This window comes from Mauremys reevesii, linkage group 10 (genome assembly GCF_016161935.1).
Source record: "Mauremys reevesii isolate NIE-2019 linkage group 10, ASM1616193v1, whole genome shotgun sequence".
NCBI lineage: Eukaryota > Metazoa > Chordata > Testudines > Geoemydidae > Mauremys > Mauremys reevesii.
Window position 1 is genome coordinate 45,846,989 of NC_052632.1, and position 22,783 is coordinate 45,869,771.

Below are 22,783 nucleotides of genomic sequence, written 5' to 3' on the forward strand. Positions count from 1 at the left end.
GGAAGTGCCCATCCAGCTGCTGTGCAGACTTAGCCACTATCCTTGCCTGTGAGGACTGGATGAGACTTCATTTGGGGAACCCACTACAGTTGTTTTGCATTTGGTTTCCGCCTTTGCCCTGAACATTACTTAGAGTGATAGCCCAGGGTGTTCCTGGCAAAGCTGGTTTGAAGCAGCTTGGTTGGTGATACTCAGCCATTGGTAATCACTTTGTTGTGGGTGTTGTGTGGAGGAGGGTAACTGTCACTAGGATGATCATTAGGGAGGGTGTAATGTTACTGTGCACAGCTGAAAGTCAAGAGTTCCCCTCCACACCATGAACAAACAAAAGGTCCAGTTGCTTCCTGGACAGTGTCTCAGTGTGTGAGACTCACTGTACCTTTTGCAGATTCAAAACATCACGAGCTGGGGTTGCCATGGTGATGCTGCCAAATAACTACTGGTGTCACTAGGAATGGGCCCAAGAGCTGCATTTAGATCTGCATCTGGAGCCAACTTTCTCCTACATCCAGATCTGGGATTTGGCTTGTCCCGTTTGAAGATATTTCCAGCAACATATGGGATGGTGCCTGTTCATTGTATCAATTCATTAAGGGCAAGGTGGAGACATAAAGCTGAGATCTGCTTTCAAATCAGCTTGGATTTCCTCCACTTTTATGAGTGAATTTTATATACATTTTTTCACTATATGTCCTGCTCTCACCCGTCCACGTGCACCAGTATCCTGATGGTTTTGTGTACATGTGGCAAGCAGAGGGTAGGTGTGCATGATTTACCCCAAAACCCAAGGTAGGGTCCTTCGCAAGAGGATATTAAGGAAGTGTGGTCAGCATGGATCAAGACAGAACAACTTTGGATTCATATCAAATTATGAATTTTATTTCTTACTTACATAGCCCTTTACAAACACCAATGACAATGGATTCTCTGGCCGAAGGAATTTGCAGTCTACATTGAAAAGTAGCAGGAAATGTGCAGGGTAAGTAGGAAAATACAAAGAGGACAGTGGTCCAGATCCTCCAGGGTATTTAAGCTCTTAACTTGCATGAAATCAACGTGAGTTAGGTGCCATATCTTTGAGGATCTAGGCCACACTTCTAGAAGGGAGCAAAGACATTTCATTTTATTATAATTAAAATTCCCCTTGCCCTGCGTGCTGCTGACACAATCATAGACATGTAAGACTAAAAGGGACTGTGAAAAGTCATCAAGTCCAGCCCTCTGAATCAATCACATAGGCAATTCTTGTGCATATAATTGTATAAAAGTTGTTTAATCTCCAGGCTGATGGTGATAATAAACACAAGGAAGTACTGGCTGGATAGACAGAGTCCTCCCTCTAGTCATGTAGATCCAGATCCTCAAAAGTATTTAGGTGCCTGACTCTCAATGGGAGTTATGTGCCTACACACTTTTGAGGATCTGGGCCATACAACAAGCAGAAGGGAGGAAATGAATATATCAGGTAACACAGGCCTTGTCTGCACTAGGAAAATTAGATCCCATAACTACTAGTGCAGCTCCATTGATGGCAGCACTGGTGGAAACCATGTATGGTCAGATTGCAGTGTTACTACTACCAGGAGTCCTGCTCAGAGTAGCACCCTTAACTCTGCACCATTGGGGGATTTAATGCTTGAGGGACTTTAACATTCCTGATAGGCAGTATGATATGGCCCTGCAATCCTGATTGCGGTCTATCTTGGGTACTTATTTGGTCCCATAGGATATAACCACTGCCTCCTAACACTCCAGCGAGGCAGGGCAGGGCTATTTTCCCTATTGTGCAGATGGGAAACTAAGGCAGAGAGTGGCTACATGACTTGCCCCAGGTCACACAGGTCACACAGGAGGTCTGTGGTGGAGCAGGGACTTGAACCCATGTCTCCCTAGGCTAGTGCCCTAAGCACTTCACCTTAACAAAGTTTCGTATATGAAATAAATATAAACAGGGTGGGGGTGGGGAAGAGCTCCACCCCCCCCACCGAACACCTGATCCAAGCATCCCTGAAATTCGTAGTTCAGATCTAGATGTGAGCTTTTAACAGGCCCTGCTCTAAATAATGGGCCAAACTGAAAATGGTGAATCTAAACTTCTTGAATTCTGGTGGAGTCTGGACCTGAGAGCTGAATGTTGCTGCTCAGCCTCGTACCTGAGGTGCCATACACAGATATATTTGTCTGAGCTGTAGATGTACATCAGTAGTCTGGCTCACTCTTTATTGCTCGTGGCAGTTCATTTGCTGCTGCTGCTGCTGCAGCTGCTGCTTGGTGCCCAGCTGATGGCTGTGGGCTCTGGAAATGGGCTTTGATCTTACTTAGCTTTCGGATTTTCTTCTCAGAGCTCTGCAGCCGAGAATTGAAGAACCTGCAGAACTTCTGCAGCCCTTTCTCAGGGTCCCTCAGGTATAAGGTGTGGAGCTTGGAAAGGCTCACGTTATGCATGGACAGCATCTGCACCGAAGGCTTAGTGAGAAGTTTCTCATTCAGCAATGGCTGAAGGGAAGCATAACATTCCAGATTAGAGCAGGTGAGCACAGGCCTCGGGTCCTCCACTGGATCAACCTCCAGAACTGTGCACAGATCCCTTAGGGCCTTTGCATTATCCAGGGGGCTGTTATCACTGAGCTGCCGCCAAATGTAAGTGTTGGCCAGGTTCTTCAGTTTGTAACTCCCAGCCTTGGGGATCTTCTCTTTAATCAGGGGCAAGATGTCCAGGAAACCAAAGACAGCTGCACTAAACTCCTCTTTCTTGCTAAGGAGATCTAGGGATTGAAACAGGACAGGAAGGGCTGGTGACCAGAGGTCATACCCTGCTAAAATGGGTTTGTGGATAGAGCAGAGGTAGTGGAATAAGGTCTTCACACCAATCTCACAGACGCCGCCTTTTGAGATCAAGCCAGGCAAAGATTTCAGCGGCTGAATCAAGATGGTAAAGCTCTTTTCTCCATCCACCACAGCCAGCTGAAGGATCTTATTTGCTGCTGGGAGTGAAAGACAGAATTAGATGAGGGAAACTAGAACACTGAGTGAGCTCCTCACCTGGTATAACTATGGACTTCAATAGAGCTACAGCAATTAACAGCTACTGGAGATCTGGCCCATTCCAATTCTCCTCATAGCCTTCCCCAAGCAGGTCATCAATGTCTGACATCCAAGTATAGCTTGCTGCATCAGGGATGCTTCAACTAATTCTTCCCATTTACAGTATCAACTGCTATCTCTGTAGCATCGTGTTCCTGGGAGAGGGGAAAGGTGTCTCTCTGACGCTGCTATGATGGGGCATCTGAGGTGCTTGAAAAGCAGGTGCTTCCTCCCTCAAATGTGTCACTTCTGAAAGGGAATAGCTGCTCCAGGAAGTCCTGTGGCCATTAACCTACAGCCCTGCATGACCATGTGGAAGGTGCACTAGCCACTTGCACCTGACCATTCTTACATAAAAATATTCATGTCCTCATGGACTTGGTGCTCCTCCCAATGGCAGAGCTGCCTCGCCATGCTGGGGAGCATATTGCACCCTCATGGGGACATGGCAGATTATACTTTCCCCAGCATGACCAGGAAGCCCCATGACATCTGGCCTGCCCCTCTCTCCCCCAATAGGGCTGTTGCTAAGTGCAGTGATCTCGCCCCAGTGATTTGCAGGAAGGATTCACAATCTGAGGATCTTACTCAAGAACTTGAGGTCGAAGAAGAGCAGTGATGCTTGTCTCATGTCGAGTTCCCTCGGGCTGCCAGCAGGAAAGGCCAGGAGGTCTCCCTCGCTGCTCTCACAACTGATGCTGTTGATGTTGTCTGGCAGACTAGAGTCCTGGAGAAGGAAATGGTGACTTGTCAAAAGCTCCTAAAGATGCCAGAGCAACAGCTCTGGAAACTCATGCCCTCTAGTTCCCCCAGGATGGGCTGAGGCACTGCAAACTTACTAAGGGTAGGTCTATACTTACCTGCCGGGTTGACGCGTAGAGTTTGACTTCTCGGAGTTCGAACTATCGCGTCTAATCTAGACACGATAGTTCGAACTCCAAACGCGCTCCCGTCGACTCCAGAACTCCACCACCGCGAACAGCGGTGTCGGAGTCGACGGGGGAGCCACGGACTTCGATCCTGCGGCGTCTGGACGGGTGAGTAATTCGAACTAAGGTAGTTCGAGTTCAGCTACGCTATTCGCGTAGCTGAACTTGCGTACCTTAGTTCGACACCACCCCATAGTGTAGACCAGGCCTAAGACTCTGTCTTCGCTGCAGAGTTCATTCAGATGATCGGCACCCGGGGCTGAGCTCCTGGGTTAGCCTAGCCTGGATGTGAGCAGCAAAGCCCTGCCTGGGTTACTGTGTCCTCATGGGTGCTGTGCTTCCCCATGTGTGTCCCTAGGGCTGTGGGGCCGATGGTTCTTAACACAGCAGTGAGCTAAGCTGATCTATGATTCTTCCCAGAGAATGGGGGAGACCTCCTTTATCCTTCTGGGCACAAGGGGATTGTGGGAAGGCAGTGGAGGATTATCAGCACTGCAGTGGTTTAGCTGCATCCTCACTGCAAAACAGATGGGTTACCCACCTCAGTGAAAGCAACACCTGGGCTCTACCTCCACCCCCACCCCCAAGCTGGGCAAGCTAGCCTGGGTGTAAAGCACTGCTAAACTCAGTAAGGGGTTTTTGCGTGTGGATAGGATGGGGGTTGGGGCAACACCAAGGGAAGAGCCCAGGTTAACTCTGCAGGGAAGACAAACCCTTAAGGTAAATCCCATTAGGCGCCTCTCTGCATCGTTAGGTGCTTAAATACCTCTAACAATCTGGCCAGGGGCATCAAATCTCCTTTGAAAAATCAGTCTAAATGCTGAGCACCCTACATCACATGTTCAGACAGTATGTTCCAGCTGAGACAGGTCATACTGGAGGTTGCTGTCAATCTCCCAGCATCTGCCCTGGATGCTGTGATGCCATAGGTGCTGTTGAGCATTATGCTGCACTCACTGTTGACTCTTCATCACTGTAATCCCCTTCAGAGCTGTCCAAACAATCTGTGGGATCATCTGCAAGAGACGAAAAGGCACATCAGACCCCTGAAGGGGATTGGTGTGTGTGATAGGTGACCTTCCTTTTTCACATGGTGTACAATTAGCCTGTGGAACTCACTGCCAGAGGAGATCATTGAAACCAAGATCTTAGCAGGATTCAAAAGAAAGACTGAATATTTACATGGATTTCAATTTTGTTGCTTCTAACTACCCTGACTTTCCCCTTGTTCTTGTATTATGAGAATGGGTGAATAGCAGCCCCCATCTACTTTCTCCATCCCATTCATGATTATGTATGTCTGTGTCACATCCCCTCTCATTTATCTCCTCTCTAAGGTGAAGAGTCCCGATCTTTTCAATCTCTCTTTCTATGGAAGTTTTTCCCTGCTCTAATAGACTCAGACTTTAAGGTCAGAAGGGACCATCATGGTCATCTAGTCTGACCTCCTGCACATTGCAAGGCACAGAATCTCACCCACCCACTTCTGTAATAGACCCCTAACCTTTTGCTGAGTTACTGAAGCCCTCAAATCATGATTTAAAGACTTCAAGTTACAGAGAATCCACCATTTACACAAGTTTAAACCTGCAAGTGACTGTTCCCCATGCTGCAGAGGAAGATGAAAAATCCACAGGGTCTTGGCCAATCTGATCAGGGGAAAATTCCTTCCTGACCCCAAATATGGCAATCAATTAGACCCTGACCATGTCAGCAAGACCCATGAGGCAGATACCTGGGAAAGAATTCTCGGTAGTAACTCAGAGCCCTCCCCATGTAGTGTCCCATCACCAGCCATTGGAGATATTTGCTGCTAGCAGTCGCATATCAGTTACATGCCATTGTAGGCAGTCCCATCATACCATCCCCTTCATAAAATTATCCAGCTCAGTCTCGAAGCCAGTTATGTTTTTTGCCCCTACTCGTCCCCTTGGAAGGCTGTTCCAAAACTTCACTCCTCTGTTGGTTAGAAACCACCATCTAATTTCAAGCCTAAATTTATTGTTGGCCAGTTTATATTCATTTGTTCTTGTGCCCACATTGGCCCTCAACTTAAATAACTCCTCTCCCTCCCTGGTATTTATCCCTATTGATGTATTTATCAAGAGCAATCTTATCTCCCCCCGCCCCCTTCTTTTGGTTAGGTTAAACAAGACCAGCTCTTTGAGTCTCCTCTCATAAGGTGGGTTTTCCATTCCTAGGATCATCCTAGTAGCCCTTCTCTGCACTTGTTCCAGTCTGAATTCATCTTTTTTAAACCTGGGAGACCAGAACTGCACACAGTACTCCAGATGAGGTCTCACAGGGCCCACATTTATTTCAGGAATCTCTTTGTGAATTCACTGATGTAGATGGTCAAAGTGATCATCTCTGCCTACCTGGCTCACATAGTTTGTAGATGTTATTTTCCAGCAAGTCAGCTACTTTGGCTGCACTGAAGCTGTCAGTCACACATGAAGAGCTGCTTGATGTTGAGGAGCTGGTCCCCGGTTGTTCCAGCAAATTCTGCTGGTGCTTCCTTGCTGATTGCTCCCATTTGCCTGCATCAGCTTCAGTCTTGATCACCTTCGCAGGGGCCTCAGTTTGGACTCCTTTCCTCTTCGCTGGTAAAGACAACGACGAGGCCTAAACAATGGAAACAGATCCTTGACAGCTTATCGTTTTCTGCTTGGGAATATGTTTGAAAGGGTCTTTGGAGATGGCGTGGCTCTAGGTTACTTAATGTGGAGGCTAGACATACGCATTTTACACAATTTGGCACACATAATAGGAAAGGCCCTGACATACCATAACAATAGATGATGGATGGATGGACAGACAGCAGTGGATGTTCTCAGTTCTTGGAGATGACCCCAGAAATGTGGAAAATGGGTGGCTCCTTCTGCCACCACCCGCCAGTGGATGGAGAAGGGAGCAGCACCCAAGTCATAGTCAGTGATAGTATCATTATTTTTTTCTCTTTGGGGAAAAAAACCCCAAGGTAATTCAGTACAAATAACTTTGTTAATTGAAGCTGAAGTTGGCAATTTAAACCCTCATCAGGAAATTCTGACATAAGGAGAACTTACATCTGCTTACTCGCTCTGTCTCTGTTCTCAGGAAGTCACTTCATCCTCCCAGCACCCCAAATACATTTCCCATTCTCCCATCCCCTTAAATAGTTTGTGAGCCCATTAGTGACCCTCACTTTCTTCTGTGCTTCTGAAGCCACCAGGACCCTGTCAGAACAGCGGCCTATATACATAGGGAGGCCGTGCATGTAAGAGATGTCTCGTAAACATGCTCATTTGGAGCCACCATACCCATGTGCTTCCTTTATATTACATATGTTGAGTAAAGAGCCAAAGACACAACAAAATCCCCTTGCCAAGTATCAGTTAGGGAACCGTTCATATGCACCTGTACATCCCGAGCATTTGCTAACATTAGAATCTGGAATATTTACATGGCCTGTGTTTTGATGCCTCAAGGCTCAATGTCTTTCCTACACCCTATCATGTAAGGTGGCAGGGTTAGGAATGGCATGGGAAGGGCAAGAAGGACAGTGAAGGCTAGGCTCTGCAGCCCTTCCTCATGTTGGTGAGTTCTTACTCACATCAGCAGTCCCATTGGTGATAATGCTACTGATCTCCTTTGTAAAGTTCTTTGAGATCTACTGATGAAAAGTGCTAGATAAGTCTGACAGGGTGTATCAACCCCACACTGGCGAGGTGAGGGTTAACAATCTGTTTTGGGCCCAAGACGCCACACCCCCTCGCCCTTTCTGGGCATGCTCCCAGTAGAGAGAGTGTTCAAAAGGGAGCAGCACAACACAGTCTGGGCTCACTGAGGAGAGCAGCTGTGTGCTGCAGTCTCCTTCCAGGAAGCCGCCAGGACTCCCAGCTGCTGGGGCTGAGCCTCCTAGTCAGTCGGCCATGGGAACCAAAGGGGATGACTTGCTATTACCGGCGGAGGAGCTGCCCCAGATGGACCGGTGCGATCACGAGAGATACCCCACACCCGACCCTGGAGATGATGCCGGAGGAAATGAGATGAGGGCAGGAAGTGACCCAGGGTACGATCTTAGAGATATTGGGCCTGAGCTCTGTGCTAGGCTACCTGGTTTTAAAGGGCCTCGGGTCAGAACATGGTGGAGTAGGGGTGGGCCCTAGTTCCCTTACCCTCCAGACTCTCACCACAGGGCGATAATGTCACAAGGAAAAGAGGCTCCTTGGACTCTCACAACACGGCGATAACGCCGCGAGGTGAAGCGGCCCCTTGGACTCTCACCACAGGGCAACAATGCTGTGAGGCAAAGCGGCCCCTTGGACTCCCAGCCACGGGGAGATAACTCCACAAGGCGAAGCAGCTCCTTGGACTCTCACCAAGGGGTGATGACTCTGTGAGGCGAACCAGCCTCTAGGACTCTCACCACAGGGTGATAACGCCACAAGGCGACGCAGCCCCTTGGACTCTCACCACAGGATGATAACGCTGTGAAGGGAAGTGGACCCTTGGTCTCCCACCACAGTGTGAGGTGAAGCGGCCCCTTGGACTTCAAGCCATGGGATGATAATCACATGAGCTGAAGTGGCCCCTTGGACTCTCACCCAGGGGTGATGACTCTGTGAGACGAAGCATCCTCTTGGCTCTCACCATGGGGCGATAACGCTGTGAAGTGGCTCCTTGAACTCCGAGCCACAGGGCGAGAACGCTACACGGTGAAGCGGCCCCTCGTACTTTCACTATGAGGCTATTACTCTGTGAGGCGAAGCGTCCTCTTGGCTCTCACCATGGGGCGATAACGCCACGAGATGAAGCGGACCCTTGGACTCCCACCACAGGGCAATAACGCCGCAAGGCAAAGCATCCCCTTGGACTTCCAGCCATGGCGCGATAACTCTGCGAAGCGAAGCAGTCCCTAGGACTCTCACCACAGAGCGATAATACCACAAGGCAAAGCGTCTCCTTGGACTCCCAGCCACAGGTTGATACCACCACAAGGCGAACTGGCCCCTTGGACTCCCAGCCACGGAGTGACAACTGTGCAAGGCAAAGCAGCCCCTTCTACTATCACCACAAAGCGATAACGACACAAGGCGAAGCATCCCCTTGGACTCTTACCGCAGGGCGATAATGCCATGAGGCAAAGCGTCCCCTTGGACTCTCATCACAGGGCGATAACGCCACGAGGCGAAGCAGCCCCTTGGATTCCCACCAAGGCAATATCTCCACAAGGCGAAGCGGCCTCTTGGGATCTCACCATGGGGCAATAACCCCATGAGACAAAGCAGCACCTAGAACCCCAACTATTGGGTGCTATATCCTGGAGCATCATTGGATGGTGCTGTCAGCCCAGTTCACCCAACCAACCCCCTGAGAATAAGAGCTAGAGATTAATATTTGTATTGGCTCACATGTCCACCAGTATGTATGTGCGATCGAACTTTGAGGCAGACCAAAGGGATGGAATTGAGGGAACAATAGGACCTTAGATTAAAATTGCTGTTTTAAAAAATAAGATGGTGCAAGAGAAGCATGTATATCAACCAGCCCTCCATTCCAGCCAATGAGCCTGGGAACTGAGCTTGGATTCCTGCCACAGGTGCAGGGAATGCTGCATGTGCTGATCCCCACCTCTGTCAGAACAAGCACAAAACTGTCTTACCTTGCTGAAATTATCTGTGAATCTAGCTGGGGCAGCTTCTAGAAAGAACAAAAAAGAATGAGTTAAGTAACAGGCCAAACCACCATTGGCATGCATGGGAACAGCAGTTCTGGTTAATAACAAAACGTAGCTCTAATATAACATTTTTCAGTAGTACATCTCAAAGAGCTTTGCAAAAGAAGTGTCATTCTCCCTGTTTTAAAGATGGGGAAACTGAGGCACAGAGTGGTGACGTGATTTGTTCAAGACCACCCAGCAGGCTCGGGGAAGGGCCAGTAACAGAGCCCAGGTCTCTTGAATCCTAGTCCAGTGCTCTATTTACTAGGCAAAGCTGCCTTCCAAAATTGCTGGTAGGAGCCCCTGCAGAATGCAGCCAGAGAGCAACTAATATGCACAACCCATTCTCAGAAAGCTGCCAAGGACAGGACTCAAATTCGCAGTACACTGGAGCTGCATGGGATGAATGGCCATGGCATATCAGCTGCCATTATTCAAAAGCCCTAGCAACTTTCCTACATGCCTGAACATGTGCTGCTGCTCTGACTGAGTCAGCTGGCACCACTTAATCCACTCGGCTCACACAGCTGCTCCCTGAACTAAGCAGCCATTGCACACCAGCAGAGCAGCCTACTCACTGCTCACAAGGCCCAACTAACACATTGCAGGATCAGGGCTGCACACGGGACCTGGGAGGGGCAGGCAGAGAGAACACACATCCTCACGCACTCACACACGGAGGGAGACAGCAGGCATGTACTAGGGAACTCATGAGAGAGGAATAGATGGGGCTAGGTGTAAGGGAAGGGGGAACTTCCTCATCAGGCAGTGAGGCCCCGAGGGGAAGGAGCCATATGGCCCTTCTCTCAAGGCCACAAGAGGCTGCTGAGGCACACAAAGGCGGAGAGGAGGAGGTGCAGGGTGAAGGGGAATCCAAAAGTCCAATGGCCAGAAGCTAATGGTGCACTAACCCAGCCTAGAGATAAGGGGCAGATTTTAACAGGGAGGGTAACTGACCATTGGAAGAACTTACCAAAGGAGACAGTGGATTCTCATGCCATGAAGTCTTTACACTGAGACTGGATAGATGTCTGTCTAAAACATACACTCCAGCTCAACCATAAGCTTTGGGCTTGCTGCAGCACCCCAGGTGGGTTCTCTGACCTGTGTTATACAGGCAGGTTGGACTAGATGACCATAATGGTCCCCCTGGCTTTAAAACCTATCAATGGATGCAGAGACACACCTACAATTCAATCCAGCAGGACTTCACTGGCCTGCCAGGCTATACAAGAGTGACAGACAGACAGAGCCTCAGGAACCTGTCAGGGGTAGTTGCTGCGTGCTATGCAGACACATAATGAGAAACAGTGCTGGTCTGAACAGCTTCCAGCCTGACTTGACAATCCACCAGGATGAGGCAGCCCAATGGGTTTGGGGGTTGACCTGCTGTGCCCATCTGTCACTCCTGCCCCAGGGGCTGGTGGTTGCATGTGCTAGGCCTTGGCTGCCACCTCTCTTCTAGGGTCAGGAACAGTTATTTCCCTCACAGTTTTTTGATGAGATGACTATTCTGATTCCTGCAGTAATCTAAGGAGAGGTTTTCCTCACACTCCATTGCAACTCGGATACTGGCACGGAAGCTGATTCCAGCAGAACACTGAGATGATGTCATTGTAGTACTAGTGTTATGCAGAGGCCCCTTAATGCTAGGTGCTGTACAAACACATGGTGAATGACCATCTCTGCCCCAAAAGACTGACACAGGCAGTGCTGTTATCCCCTCTGTACTGAGGAACTGAGGCACAGAGAGATGGGGTGCAATGCCCGGGCTCACCCAGAGAACTGAGCCCAGGTCACCTTAGTCTTCCTTATACACAAGGCCATCCTTTCTCCTTAGTGACACTCGCTTTTCAGGGACATAAGGGGAAAGGAAACATGCAGCGTCCAACTCTGGCAATTATCAAAGCACCAGGAAATCAAGAGGACCAGCAAGGGGAACATTAATGCTTCTTCTTTTTGGAAGCAGCTGTAGTCAGGCCCTGGCTTCTGCACTCGCGTCGCTTGCCTCTGCGATGATCCATCGATGCACCGGTTCCTGTCCCGGACCCCTCTCCTGTCCTGGCCCTCTCTCCTGCCTGTTTGCGGGAGTGAAAAGGCTGGGGTTGGACAGGTGGTTTGGTGGAGGAGGTAGATGCCTGGGGAGGAGGGGAGATGGAGTGGCTGCTGGAGCGATGAGCAATGGGTGCTGCTGGGAGCAGGGAGACACTGCCCTCGGGGGTGTCAGGAAGGAACAGGTCCAGCAGGTCCGAGGGCAATGATGGCACTGACAAGCCCATGGTCTCAGGGAGGGGTGGGCTCCCTGGGCCCGGAGGGACTGGAGGAGGCTGCTGCATGGCTTGCCACCAGCTAGTGGTCTCCTGCAGAAAGGGGATCAAGGTCGAGGTGAGGGTGTGGAGGGAGCGGGAGATGGACGTGACCCCACGCAACATAGACAGCAGGTGCCTGTTTGTGCTTTGCTGTCCTTTCAGGATGCTGCTTCCTAACACCAGGAGTCTGTCTGCCTGGCTCACACTGGCCCTGGGCCGGGCCGCTAAATCCCCATGCTCGGAGGCCAGAGGGCCCCGTATCCCCCCAGGGACACTCGGGATTTCCACCTCAGCACTTGTGAGCTGCCTGAAGGCGTTCTCCTTCTCCCCATTCCTTCGTGCCTGGGATGGTGGAGTGATTGGTAGCACTGGAGAGCCATCACCCCAGTTAGCTGGATAGACATCTCCTCCTCCATCCTCGGGTAGGCAGGGCTCAGTCTGGGAGCTGGGGGGACAAGTGGGGTCCTCATGGGAGAACAGCCCTTCACTGTCATTGGCAGGGAGGTGTCTCCGCTGGTGGGAAGCCTCTGGAGGATGCAGAGGCTCAAGGCTGAGTGTCACAGTGCTCTTGTCCTCCGACGGGGGGGCGCATTGGGGAGCAGAGGTACCTGTGGGAGAGGGACATAGGAGGGAGAATCAGGAGCTGAAGGGCTGCCTGCTCCATGGGACCAGTGACCAATTCAACAAAGCAGATCGTAGGGTTCACAGGCACCTGCTCGCACAGGTGGTAGCACTGTGGACAGGGGAGGAGAATAGATGGGATGGAGATTCCTTACTGGAAACCCCAACCATCTGGGGCAGTCTCTTTCCAGTTGGCTATAGCAGGGGTCTTCTGAGGACCTACTTGAAATGCCTGCCCCCAGCTCTGTGCCCCGGCCCCCAGGAGGAAGGATGAACAGAGTTGCAAGCTATGCCAACAGTGCCCAATCTCCCAATGCCCTTTATGGTGTCTCAAAGCATGCCCTCCAGCAAAGCCGCATCCTGGGTGGAGACATTGAGCCCCTGTGCCCCCAACCAGCTAGCCCACAACAGACCACCACACATACCACATTTATTTCAGTGATGCTGCATGTCTGCCTCAGAACTAGTGCCATCTGCTGCACGGCTACGCTGCTTCATTCAGACTCCGAGGCTAGCGTCTAATCATCAGTGCCACTGCTCATGGAGGTCGAGGCAGCAGTGCACAGCTCCCATGCGAAGCGTGAGACATGACAGTGCATGTAATCAAGCCCAGTTGTTCCTTTGCACCAGGGTCCCCCAGTGTGCTGTCTGCCTACATATGTTTCATCGCTATGTGCCTCCCTTCCTGCCCAACCAAGCGGGTAGGTCTCTTCCCCTAGTACACTCTTCTTTCATCATATGGTGAAGTGGCTATGTCCAGTAGCATCCCTGCTGTTGCCCATACCCCAGATGGCTACTACTTCCTGGCCAGACTGCCCCTTTTTGAGCACTTGTGACTGCTGTTATCTTGACCAACACATTGGGATTGAACCAGGAACTGCCAGGGCCACCCAGACCGGGGGGTGTTGGGGGTGGGGGGGAGTGTGGCTATTTGCCCCAGGCCCTGCAGGGGGCCCCATGAGAGTTTTTCAGGGCCCCTAGAGCGGGGTCCTTCACTCGCTCCGGGGGCCCCGAAAAACTCTCGCGGGGCCCGGGCCCCCGGAGCTTCTTCCGCTCCGGGTCTTTGGCGGCAATTCGGTGGCGGGAGCCCCCCGCTGTGAGTCTTTGGGGCACTTCGGCGGCAGGTCCCAGAGCAGAAGGACCCCCTGCCGCTGAAGCAGGGGCCCCCCGCCGCCGAAGACCCCAGGCCCCCTGAATCCTCTGGGCAGCCCTGGCCAGAGCTAAACGCATGAGTTCACGAACTGGAGCTGTAACAGACATCTCCTGTGCACTGGACATAGATAGAGGCTTTGTCACACCCACCTACCAGTGGGTTGCACACATTCCCCTGGAGAGGGGCCAAGACCCATCCCTAATGGGCAGTGTTCAGTGTGTATTTTCTGAAGCCTTTATATAGCCGAACTGACATCTTGAAAACTAGCATCACATTCAGTGCAGCCAAAGGAGAGCTCTCATGCCTGGAAACTCTGGCCTTAACCCTTATTTTTGCTTAGCAAGTCATTCCAGAACCAGCTGTGTCTTTGCTATTCATCAGTACTCAGTGACGAGTCTGGCCAAACACATTTCAGATCAAGGATTGTTCACCAATGTTTCACTTTGACTAGTCACTGTCCATGATTCTTGCTGTATGATTTGTCACCTAACCCTTTTCACTCCCTGATTGGATAACTGAGTATAACAAGTAAGGAATTTCCCTCTTTCCAGCACTGTTTTTCAGACAACGGTTCATTAGAGTGAAAGTTCAGGGCTGTCAAACACCCAGCTATTTTTCAGATAATGCGCCTTCACCAGCCAGTGAATGCAGCTTGATGTTTGGGTTAGAGGAAATATTGCAAATCCTTTCTTTTACCATTCAGCCTACTCTAGTGAATGACCATGGTAAGCAGATAACGTTGATGGTGTGGGGAAACTGGGTGATCACTAGGACTGTCAAGCGATTAAAAAATTTAATCGCCATTAATCACACTGATAAATAATAGAATACCATTTAAATATTTTTGGATGTTTTCTACATTTTCAAATATATCGATTTCAATTACAACACAATACAAAGTATACAGTGCTCTTTATTTTTATTACAAATATTTGCACTGTAAAAAAAAACAAAATAGTATTTTTCAATTCCTCCATTACAAGTACTGTAGTGCAATCTCTTTATCATGAAAGTTGAACTTACAAATGTAGAATTATGTACACAAAAATAACTGCATTCAAAACCAAAGCTTTATAGCCTACAAGTCCACTCAGTCCTACTTCAGTCAATCACTCAGACAAACAAGTTTGGTTACAATTTGCAGGAGATAATGCTGTCCGCTTGTTGTTTACAACGTCACCTGAAAGTGAGAACAGGCATTTGCATGGCATTGTTGTAGCTGGTGTCGCAAGATATTTACATGCCAGATGCGCTAAAGATTCATATGTCCCTTTATGCTTCAACCCCATGCTTCCAGAGGACATGCGTCCATGCTGGTAATGGGTTCTGCTCAATAACGATCCAAAGCAGAGTGGACCAATGCATGTTCATTTTCATCAGCTGAGTCAGATGCCACCAACAGAAGGTTGATTTTTCTTTTTTGGTGTTTCAGGTTCTGTAGTTTCCACATCTGAGTGTTGCTCTTTTAAGACTTCTGAAAGCATGTGCCACACCTCATCCCTCTCAAATTTTGAATGGCACTTCAGATTCTTAAATCGTGGGTTGAGTGCTGTAGCTATTTTTAGAAATCTCACATTGGTACCTTCTTTGCGTTTTGTCAAATCTGCTGTGAAAGTGTTCTTAAAACGAACATGTGCTGGGTCATCATCCGAGATTGCTATAACATGAAATATATGGCAGAAGGGGGGTGTGACGGGGCAGGACAGCCCCGCACTGGTACAGCGGGGGTTAACCCTTCTTTGCTAGCAGAGGAAGCCACGCCCAGGAAGCTCTGCTGGGCGTGCGCCAACTGGCAGACCGGTATAAAAGCCTGCAGGTCTGCTCAGTCGGGGCTGACCACCGGGGGAGAAGGATGCAGACCGTCAGCTCCTGCCGAAGGAGAGCCAGCGCGCCTGGACCGGGGCGTCAGCCGAGCAGAGGCCGTACCGGAGACCCCGGGAACGGAGGGGGACGCCTGCCGGGAGGGACCTGCGGGGGAACCGCTCCCACAACGCCGACGTCCGGCTAGACAGGGTAGGAAGTGACCCAGGGGATTGTCGAGACTGACAGCCTTAAAGCTGCAGCATCGCTCGGCGTGTTGCGGGCAGATCCCCGCCGAGCGGGGGGGGAGCAAGGAGAGCTTGCCACAATCAGGGCCCTGGGTCGGGGCTCAGCGGAGAGGGCGGGCCCGAGTCCCCCTACCCCACCCCTTGAATCCCGCTCCGGAGGGGGGTGTCTATGGACCTTGGCCGCTAGGCCGTGCTACCCCGCTCCGAAGAGAGGGGTTGTTGGACTCCGGCCGCTAGGCCGTGCTACCCCGCTCTGAAGGGGTGTCTATGGACTTTGGCCGCTAGGCCGTACTACCCCGCTCCGAAGGGGTGGCTGTGGACTTTGGCCGCTAGGCCGTGCTACCCTGCTCCGAAGAGAGGGGTTGTTGGACTCCAGCCACTAGGCTGTGCTACCCCGCTCCGAAGGGGTGTCTATGGACCTTGGCCGCTAGGCCGTGCTACCCCGCTCCGAAGGGGTGTCTATGGACTTTGGCCGCTAGGCCGTGCTACCCTGGTCCGAAGAGGGGGGGTTGCTGGACTCCGGCCGCTAGGCCATGCTACCCCGCTCCGAGAGGGGGGTTTACGTGAACTCTGGCCAGTAGGCCGTAATACGCCAGTTACCAGGGGCAGACCGAAGGACAAGGGAGTGGCGCGGCGCTAGGCCCCAGCTCGCCCCTGCCACCAGGGGGTGCTGAGGTACCAGACCCGTCACAGGGGGTAAAACAGAACAGGAGACATACAATTCTCCCCCAATGAGTTCAGTCACAAATGTAATTAACACATTATTTTTTTTAACAAGCATCATCAGCATGGAAGCATGACCTCTGGAATGGTGACCGAAGCATGAAGGGGCATATGAATGTTTAGCATATTTGGAATGTAAATACCTTGCAATGCCAGCTACAAAAGTGCCATGCAAATGCCTGTTTTCACTTTCAGGTGACACTGTAAATCAGAAAGCATGCAGCGGTATCTCTCATAAATGTATACAAACTTGTTTGTCTTAGTGATTCACTGAACAAGAAGTAGGACTGAGTGGACTTGTAGACTCTAAAGTTTTACATTGTTTTGCTTTTGAGTTTATGTAACAAATGAAAAATCTACATTTGTAAGTTACACTTTCTCATTAAAGATATTGCATTACTGTACTTGCACAAGGAGAGTTAAATACTATTTCTTTTATTATTTGTACAGTGAAAATATTTGTAATAAAAATAATATGAAGTGGGCACTGTATACTGTATTCTGTGTTGTAACAGAAAACATATTTGAAAATGTAGAAAAACATCCAAAAATTTAATAAATTTCAATTGGTATTCTATTGTTTAACAGTACAATTAATCATGATTAATTTTTTTAAATCACGATTAATTTTTTTGAATTAATCGAATGAGTTAACTGCGATTAATTGCCAGCCCTAGTGATCACTAGTTCATAGGCCAGAAGGGACCATGATGATCATCTAGTCTGGTCACCTGCCTAACACAGGCCAGGGCATTTCCCATACAGGCTGTAGAATTGATGCTCATCTTCTATTCTCACACACACACACAACCCCCCTCCCCCCACCCCTGAGGCAATATGCTCCATCCTCACTCTTCAAACTGACCCAACTTACTACATTAAAAGAGCAATCAAAAGCTCCATCATGCAGTCACACATGACAGGGTCACCTACCCCACTCCATCCCATGCTGGCAGCAGCCAGAGACAACGATGATACCATGTCCACAACCACCACCTCACAGACATGTGTCAGATCTGTGAAAGTGTCTTACCTCCCTCCCCAGTCACTCTTTCAAACAGAGCCTGGAGTCTGGCTTTACACTTGGCGAAGCCTCCAGCCTGGATACTGGCTCCCATGGCCAGGGGCTGCAGCTTCCTGAGCTCCTCCAGTGACCCCTTGATGAAGGAATGAAGGTCCATCACCTCCTGGTCCGATGCGTAGAGTTGCATCTTCTCCACCAGCTGCTTGCTGGCGCCCATCCTCTTGAGCACGGCTTCTGTCTGCTGCAGCTTCCCCTCCAGCTCCTCGTTCCCCAGGTGGTACTGCCTCTCCACCATCTCCAGCAGTTCCTGCTCCTTCTCTCGGATCAGCTGCACCATCTGCTCAACTCTCTTTCGGATCAGCTCCTGGGTTTCATTCCTCACCTGGTCCAGATGGTCAGCTTTTCTCTTCAGGTTACAATAGGCATCTTGGAAGAGTTCCTCCTTCTTCTTCAGCTCTTCGCTCACGCTCCCCAGCTCCTGCTGCCTCTGCTGGATTTCCACCTTAATATCACAATGCCTGCCTGTGTGCCGGCTGTCCAGCAGGGCACAGATGCAGCAGATCGGTTTTTGGCACTCTCTGCAGTAGATGCTGTTGATGAAAATACAATTTAGAGCAGTCATTTAAACGACTCTTACCCTATTCTGCTGGTGGCCTTATCACACCCTTCCCAGAGCCAGTTCTCCTTTGTCTAAGGGAAGTATGGGAAAGTGGCCAAGGATAACGAACAGTAGAGCCATTACACCCAGCAGTGAGTGACTTGGGATGTCTGGCTGTGCTGGGTTTCAATTGACTGTTCAAATAAAGGCCTTCATTTCTTCCCTCCTTATACTGCTCCCTGTTGAGGAGTTCAGATCATTCCCCAGGCAGAACACCCCTTCTCTTCCCGCAACCCACTTCCCCAGCAACATCCTTGACTAGGACAGAGACTGCCTGATTCCCAGCCACCTCTCCCTCCTACGACTGACTGAACAGCTCTGCGTTGACATTCTCATTCCTCCCTCCGACTTCCTCTTTGCCAATCTGCGTCTGCTTGCTAAAGAAAATGGGCCAGATCCCATCTGGGGTAAATACTGCAGTTAAAGAGGCGAGGCCCATTGATACCAGCTGGCCCAATATGATTTGTCACCCAACAGTGTCTGCCACATGGTGGTGGGCCCCTTTAAATGATGCAGATCCAGTGCCCTGTGCTAGAACAGGTGCTCTCAGCTTGGCCAGTTAAGAGGGCAGGGCAGCAGCTAGGGCTGTGAAGAGCCAAGCTGTCAAGAGGGAAGGGGGAGCAGGAGCAGAGCGAGTCCCCTGGAGAGGAGGCAGTGGGAACCTGCTGGGGAATGGGAGCCTCTGGGACAAGAGCGGTGGGAGGTGATGCTCAGCTAAGAGTGGACAGAAGAATCCTGCAACAGGCCCTGAAGCAGGAAGGACTGACCAAGACACAGGGCTGGGAGCTGGAGTCCAGGATGGGCTGAGGAACTGTTTTGCCTATATGTGAAAAAGAAAGCTGGGCCTGGAAAGAGACTTTAGGTGCAACTGCATGGAAAACAGATCAGGTTGTGAACATTACCTCAGCATCTGGTTTGCGTGGGTTGGATTGGGACAGGAAAAGTTACTGAGCTTCCTGGAACCACCAAGAAACTCCTTGGCAGATCCCACCTTGAGATCCCTCACCGCCTTGGCCTCATGGCTCTCTCGCTTTAGATACCTCTGGTGGGTCTCAAAGCACTTGACACAAAGGAACTCCTCGCAGTCAGAGCACCAGAACTCTCCCTCTTGCCCACAGTTGTCACAGACCAGGTCATTGCCTTGGACGATCTTCTGGTAGGTGCTCAGCTTGGCCTGCAGATTGGCAAAGAGCAGGTTGTCCTGGTCTGGGATCCCACTGGCTTGTGGGATGGGAGCATGGCAGATGGGGCACTGGCCAACAGGCTTGTTCTCTTCCAGGCAGTCGGCGCACAAAGTGTGAAGACAAGACAGGAGCTTAGGATTTCTGGGTTCTTTCTGGCATCCCTGGCAGATCAGGAACTGGAATTCTTCCTCCATCGCCTTTGGGAAGGAGAGAGATTGAGGCCTGGGGTTACCAGTGCTGTACAGCTCTGTTCTGCAGCCCAGTGAGGGAGGCGACACATGCCATATTCAGGCAACTTGATGGGTCAGGACCCCATTAAGGGTGCTTTCCCACTGCTGCTCTGGTAGCACAGAGCAAGCCACATGCTCTTGGGGGTGTGAGGTGACCCTATGTCACCCCCTATCCCAGCCTCAGCATAAGGAGCATGGCATGAAGAAGACAGAGGAAAAGTATATTTTACTTTCTCAGCACAGTCTATGGACTTTGGCCGCTAGGCCGTACTACCCCGCTCCGAAGGGGTGTCTGTGGACTTTGGCCGCTCCTACATCTGTCTCTTCTCCCCCCCTTCTCTCTCTCACCTCACTTTTCACCCCCCAGGGTGTCTCTCTTCTGGCAGGGCTAAGAGGGAGTGCTGCTCAGTGATTCTGGGCTGACGCTCCCTCCCCCACTGTAAATGCATCTGCCCAGCCTTGTTCCATCTCTCTAAGGTACTTATTGCACCCCTGTTATCACAATTCCTCACAAACATTGAGGCACTCACAATGGTGAGGTGGGGATCAGTTATGCCCATTTTACAGGTGGGAAACTGTGGCACAGATGCTCAAATAGGCTCTGAAACCCCCCTAGAGTCGATGGGAGTTAGGCACCTCCCTACCTTTGAGGATCTGGGCCTGAGTCATAGAATATCAGGGTTGGAAGGGACCTCAGGAGGCAGGGGCGGCTCTAGGCACCAGCAAACCAAGCTGTTGCCTAGGGCGGCCAAATCTAGGGGGCGGCAGGCTGGGCCGGTGGACCAGCCGCAGGCATGACTGCGGCAGCTCAAGCGGAGCCCCCGGACCCGCGAACCGTCCGCAGCCGTGCCCGCGGGAGGTTCGCTGTTCCCGCGGCTCCGGTGGAGTTCCCGCAGTCATGCCTGCGGCAGGTCCGCTCGTCCCGGGGCTCCGGTGGACCTGCCGCGGGAGCTCAACCGGAGCCGCGGGAAGAGGGGACCTGCCGCGGGACCGAGGAAGGGCGGCGCAGCACACCGCGCTGCCTGGGGCAGCCTATTTTCTAGAGCCGCCCCTGTCAGGAGGTCATCTAGTCCAACCTCCTGCTCAAAGCAGGACCACTCCCCAACTAAATCATCCCAGCCAGGGCTTTGTCAAGCAACTTGCCAAGGTCCCATGGGAAACCTGTGGGGCACCAGGAATAGAACCCAAGTCTCCTGATACACAGGCTAGCACTCAAACCATTGGGCCACCCTTCCTCTCAAGGGCTTGCTGAAGAAGCAGCCCACAAAAGTCCTGGGTGGAGCTGGGTAACTGGCAGGCATCCCCAGCTGCAAGCAGGAGACTCCACAGAGCTGTGAGACCTCCCAACTTCCAGGTTGTCTCTCACTTCCCCTGCCTCCTTTGATGCCCTATTCCCCCTTTGCCCAGCCACTTTCCCTGCCACATGGTCACTATTGTCATGCTAAGCTCCATGTGTCCGGGACACAGTACCACCTGCAATGGGGAGGCGGGGTCCTCAGGCGTCTCCCGGCCTCCTACACATCTTGCTGCTCCTCTTTTTCCTTTTACATGTAGCAGAATGTCTCAGTCACTAAACACCCAGCCAGTCCCTCAGGGAGAAGATCTGACCATCGCAATAAGCTCACCTGTGTCTGCAGACTGCCTGAGTTCACCTGGGACAAGAGAGCGACAGTCCACGAGGCCCTGCCTCTATCAGAACTGTACGTGCGGGATCTGGGCACTCCTCTGCTGAGTAATTGCTTCAGCGCGTTCTGGCTGGTAAGTTTCGATTTCTGAGAAGGGAAAATAACCCCTCTTCCTGTTTCTGGCCTGTAGTGAGTCCCTTTCCCTGTGCAGCCGCCTCCTGCCCTGCCCTCTGGTGATCATTCTGAGAACACACGGCCCTCCCAGAGAAAGAGCTTCTCAGGGAGATAAGCAGCCTGAGGCCATGCATGTTGGGTCTGGATCCAGGCCTGAGCTTTCCAAAGCTCCAGGGTGCATAGATCAGTACTTTGGGGGTTGAGCCTCTCAGAAAAGACTTTAACTTACAATTAAGAGGCCTAATTCACTGCCCCATTTTTGCTCCAGGCCCCCATTGGCAGACGGGGAAGTGCCGCTGGGCAAGCTGCCTGCAGCACTCACTCCATATGTGGCTGCGAGTGGGCGGGACAGCTGCTAATGTGGACCAATTCCTAGGGTTACCACATGTCCGTATTTTCCCGGACACGTCAGGCTTTTTAAGTTGTTAATTGCCGTCCGGGAGGATTTTTTATATATATAAAAACGTCCGGAAAGTACGGACGTATAACCCTACCCACTGCCCCTCTCTCTCTCCTCTTGGGGTGTCAGCTTGCTGCAGCCTGCGGATTGCAACCCCCTCTCCCCCCAGTGCTGTTACAGAGCGGTGGTGTCTCTGCAGCCAGCTGCGGGTGAGGTGGTGGGGACCCGTGGCCGCTTCTCCCTCCTCCAAGCATCCCCCACGGCTCTGGCAGCGCCTCAGTCTCCCCCCTCCGCCCCAGGGGCGGCTCTAGGATTTCCGCTGTGCCAAGCAGGGCGGCACGCCGCAGGGGGTGCTCTGGCAGTCGCCGGTCGACCTCTCGCAGACGTGCCTGCGGAGGCGTGGCTCCGGTGGACCCCCCCCAGGCACGCCTGCGGATCCTCCACCTGAGCCGTGGAACCAGGTCCGCCGGAGCCGCCTGCCGCCCTCCCGCGGGACGCCGCCCCAAGCGCTCGCTTGGCGCGTTGGGGTCTGGAGCTGGCCCTGCTCCGCCGGGGCCGTACAAGGAGCGCCCCCCACAGCGGTTTGTGAAGCTGGGGCTGCCTCCCCTTCCCCTCCCAAGGAGCGCAGGGAAAAGTTTGTCAGCGCGCGGCAGTGGCTCCCGGGAGCCCGAGTTCCCTCCCCCTGGGAAGGGCCCGCGCTGCAGCGCCTCCCGCAGTCGCCCGGCCTGAGCTGCCGCAGCCTCGCCAGGTCCGGCTGGGAGCGGGGTGGAAGCCCCCCTGAGCCCGGGGACAAGGCCCGGGCCACGCACGCAGCACTTCTCTACTCCAGCCCAGCCAGACAGGGATCCCGCGGTGGGAGCCGGGAAAGTTGGAGCCTAGAGAGGTAACAGCTGTTTCGGGTGGCTGGAGGGGGGAGG

The 22,783-nt window shown here is 51.8% G+C and overlaps 1 protein-coding gene across 9 annotated transcripts; it reads right to left on the reverse strand.

Annotated features, from left to right (window-relative positions):
- Positions 1-857: 857 nt before the first annotated feature.
- LOC120373120 (protein PML-like) lies at positions 858-22,783 on the reverse strand. 9 transcript variants are annotated; one of them, XM_039491018.1, is made up of 11 exons: positions 22,676-22,783; positions 21,293-21,439; positions 19,156-19,634; positions 17,605-18,185; positions 12,369-12,634; positions 11,726-11,795; positions 9,661-9,698; positions 6,392-6,638; positions 4,971-5,029; positions 3,673-3,811; positions 858-2,984 (listed from the first exon to the last, which is right to left on the reverse strand). In XM_039491018.1, exons 3-11 carry the CDS (start codon positions 19,629-19,631, stop codon positions 2,200-2,202), a joined length of 2,661 nt encoding a protein of 886 aa, XP_039346952.1. In that variant the 5' UTR covers positions 19,632-19,634; positions 21,293-21,439; positions 22,676-22,783; the 3' UTR covers positions 858-2,199. The 9 variants fall into 9 exon arrangements, with proteins under 9 accessions (XP_039346952.1, XP_039346951.1, XP_039346949.1 ...); XM_039491017.1 differs by having other exon boundaries at positions 12,315-12,634; XM_039491015.1 differs by having other exon boundaries at positions 858-2,981; positions 11,726-12,634.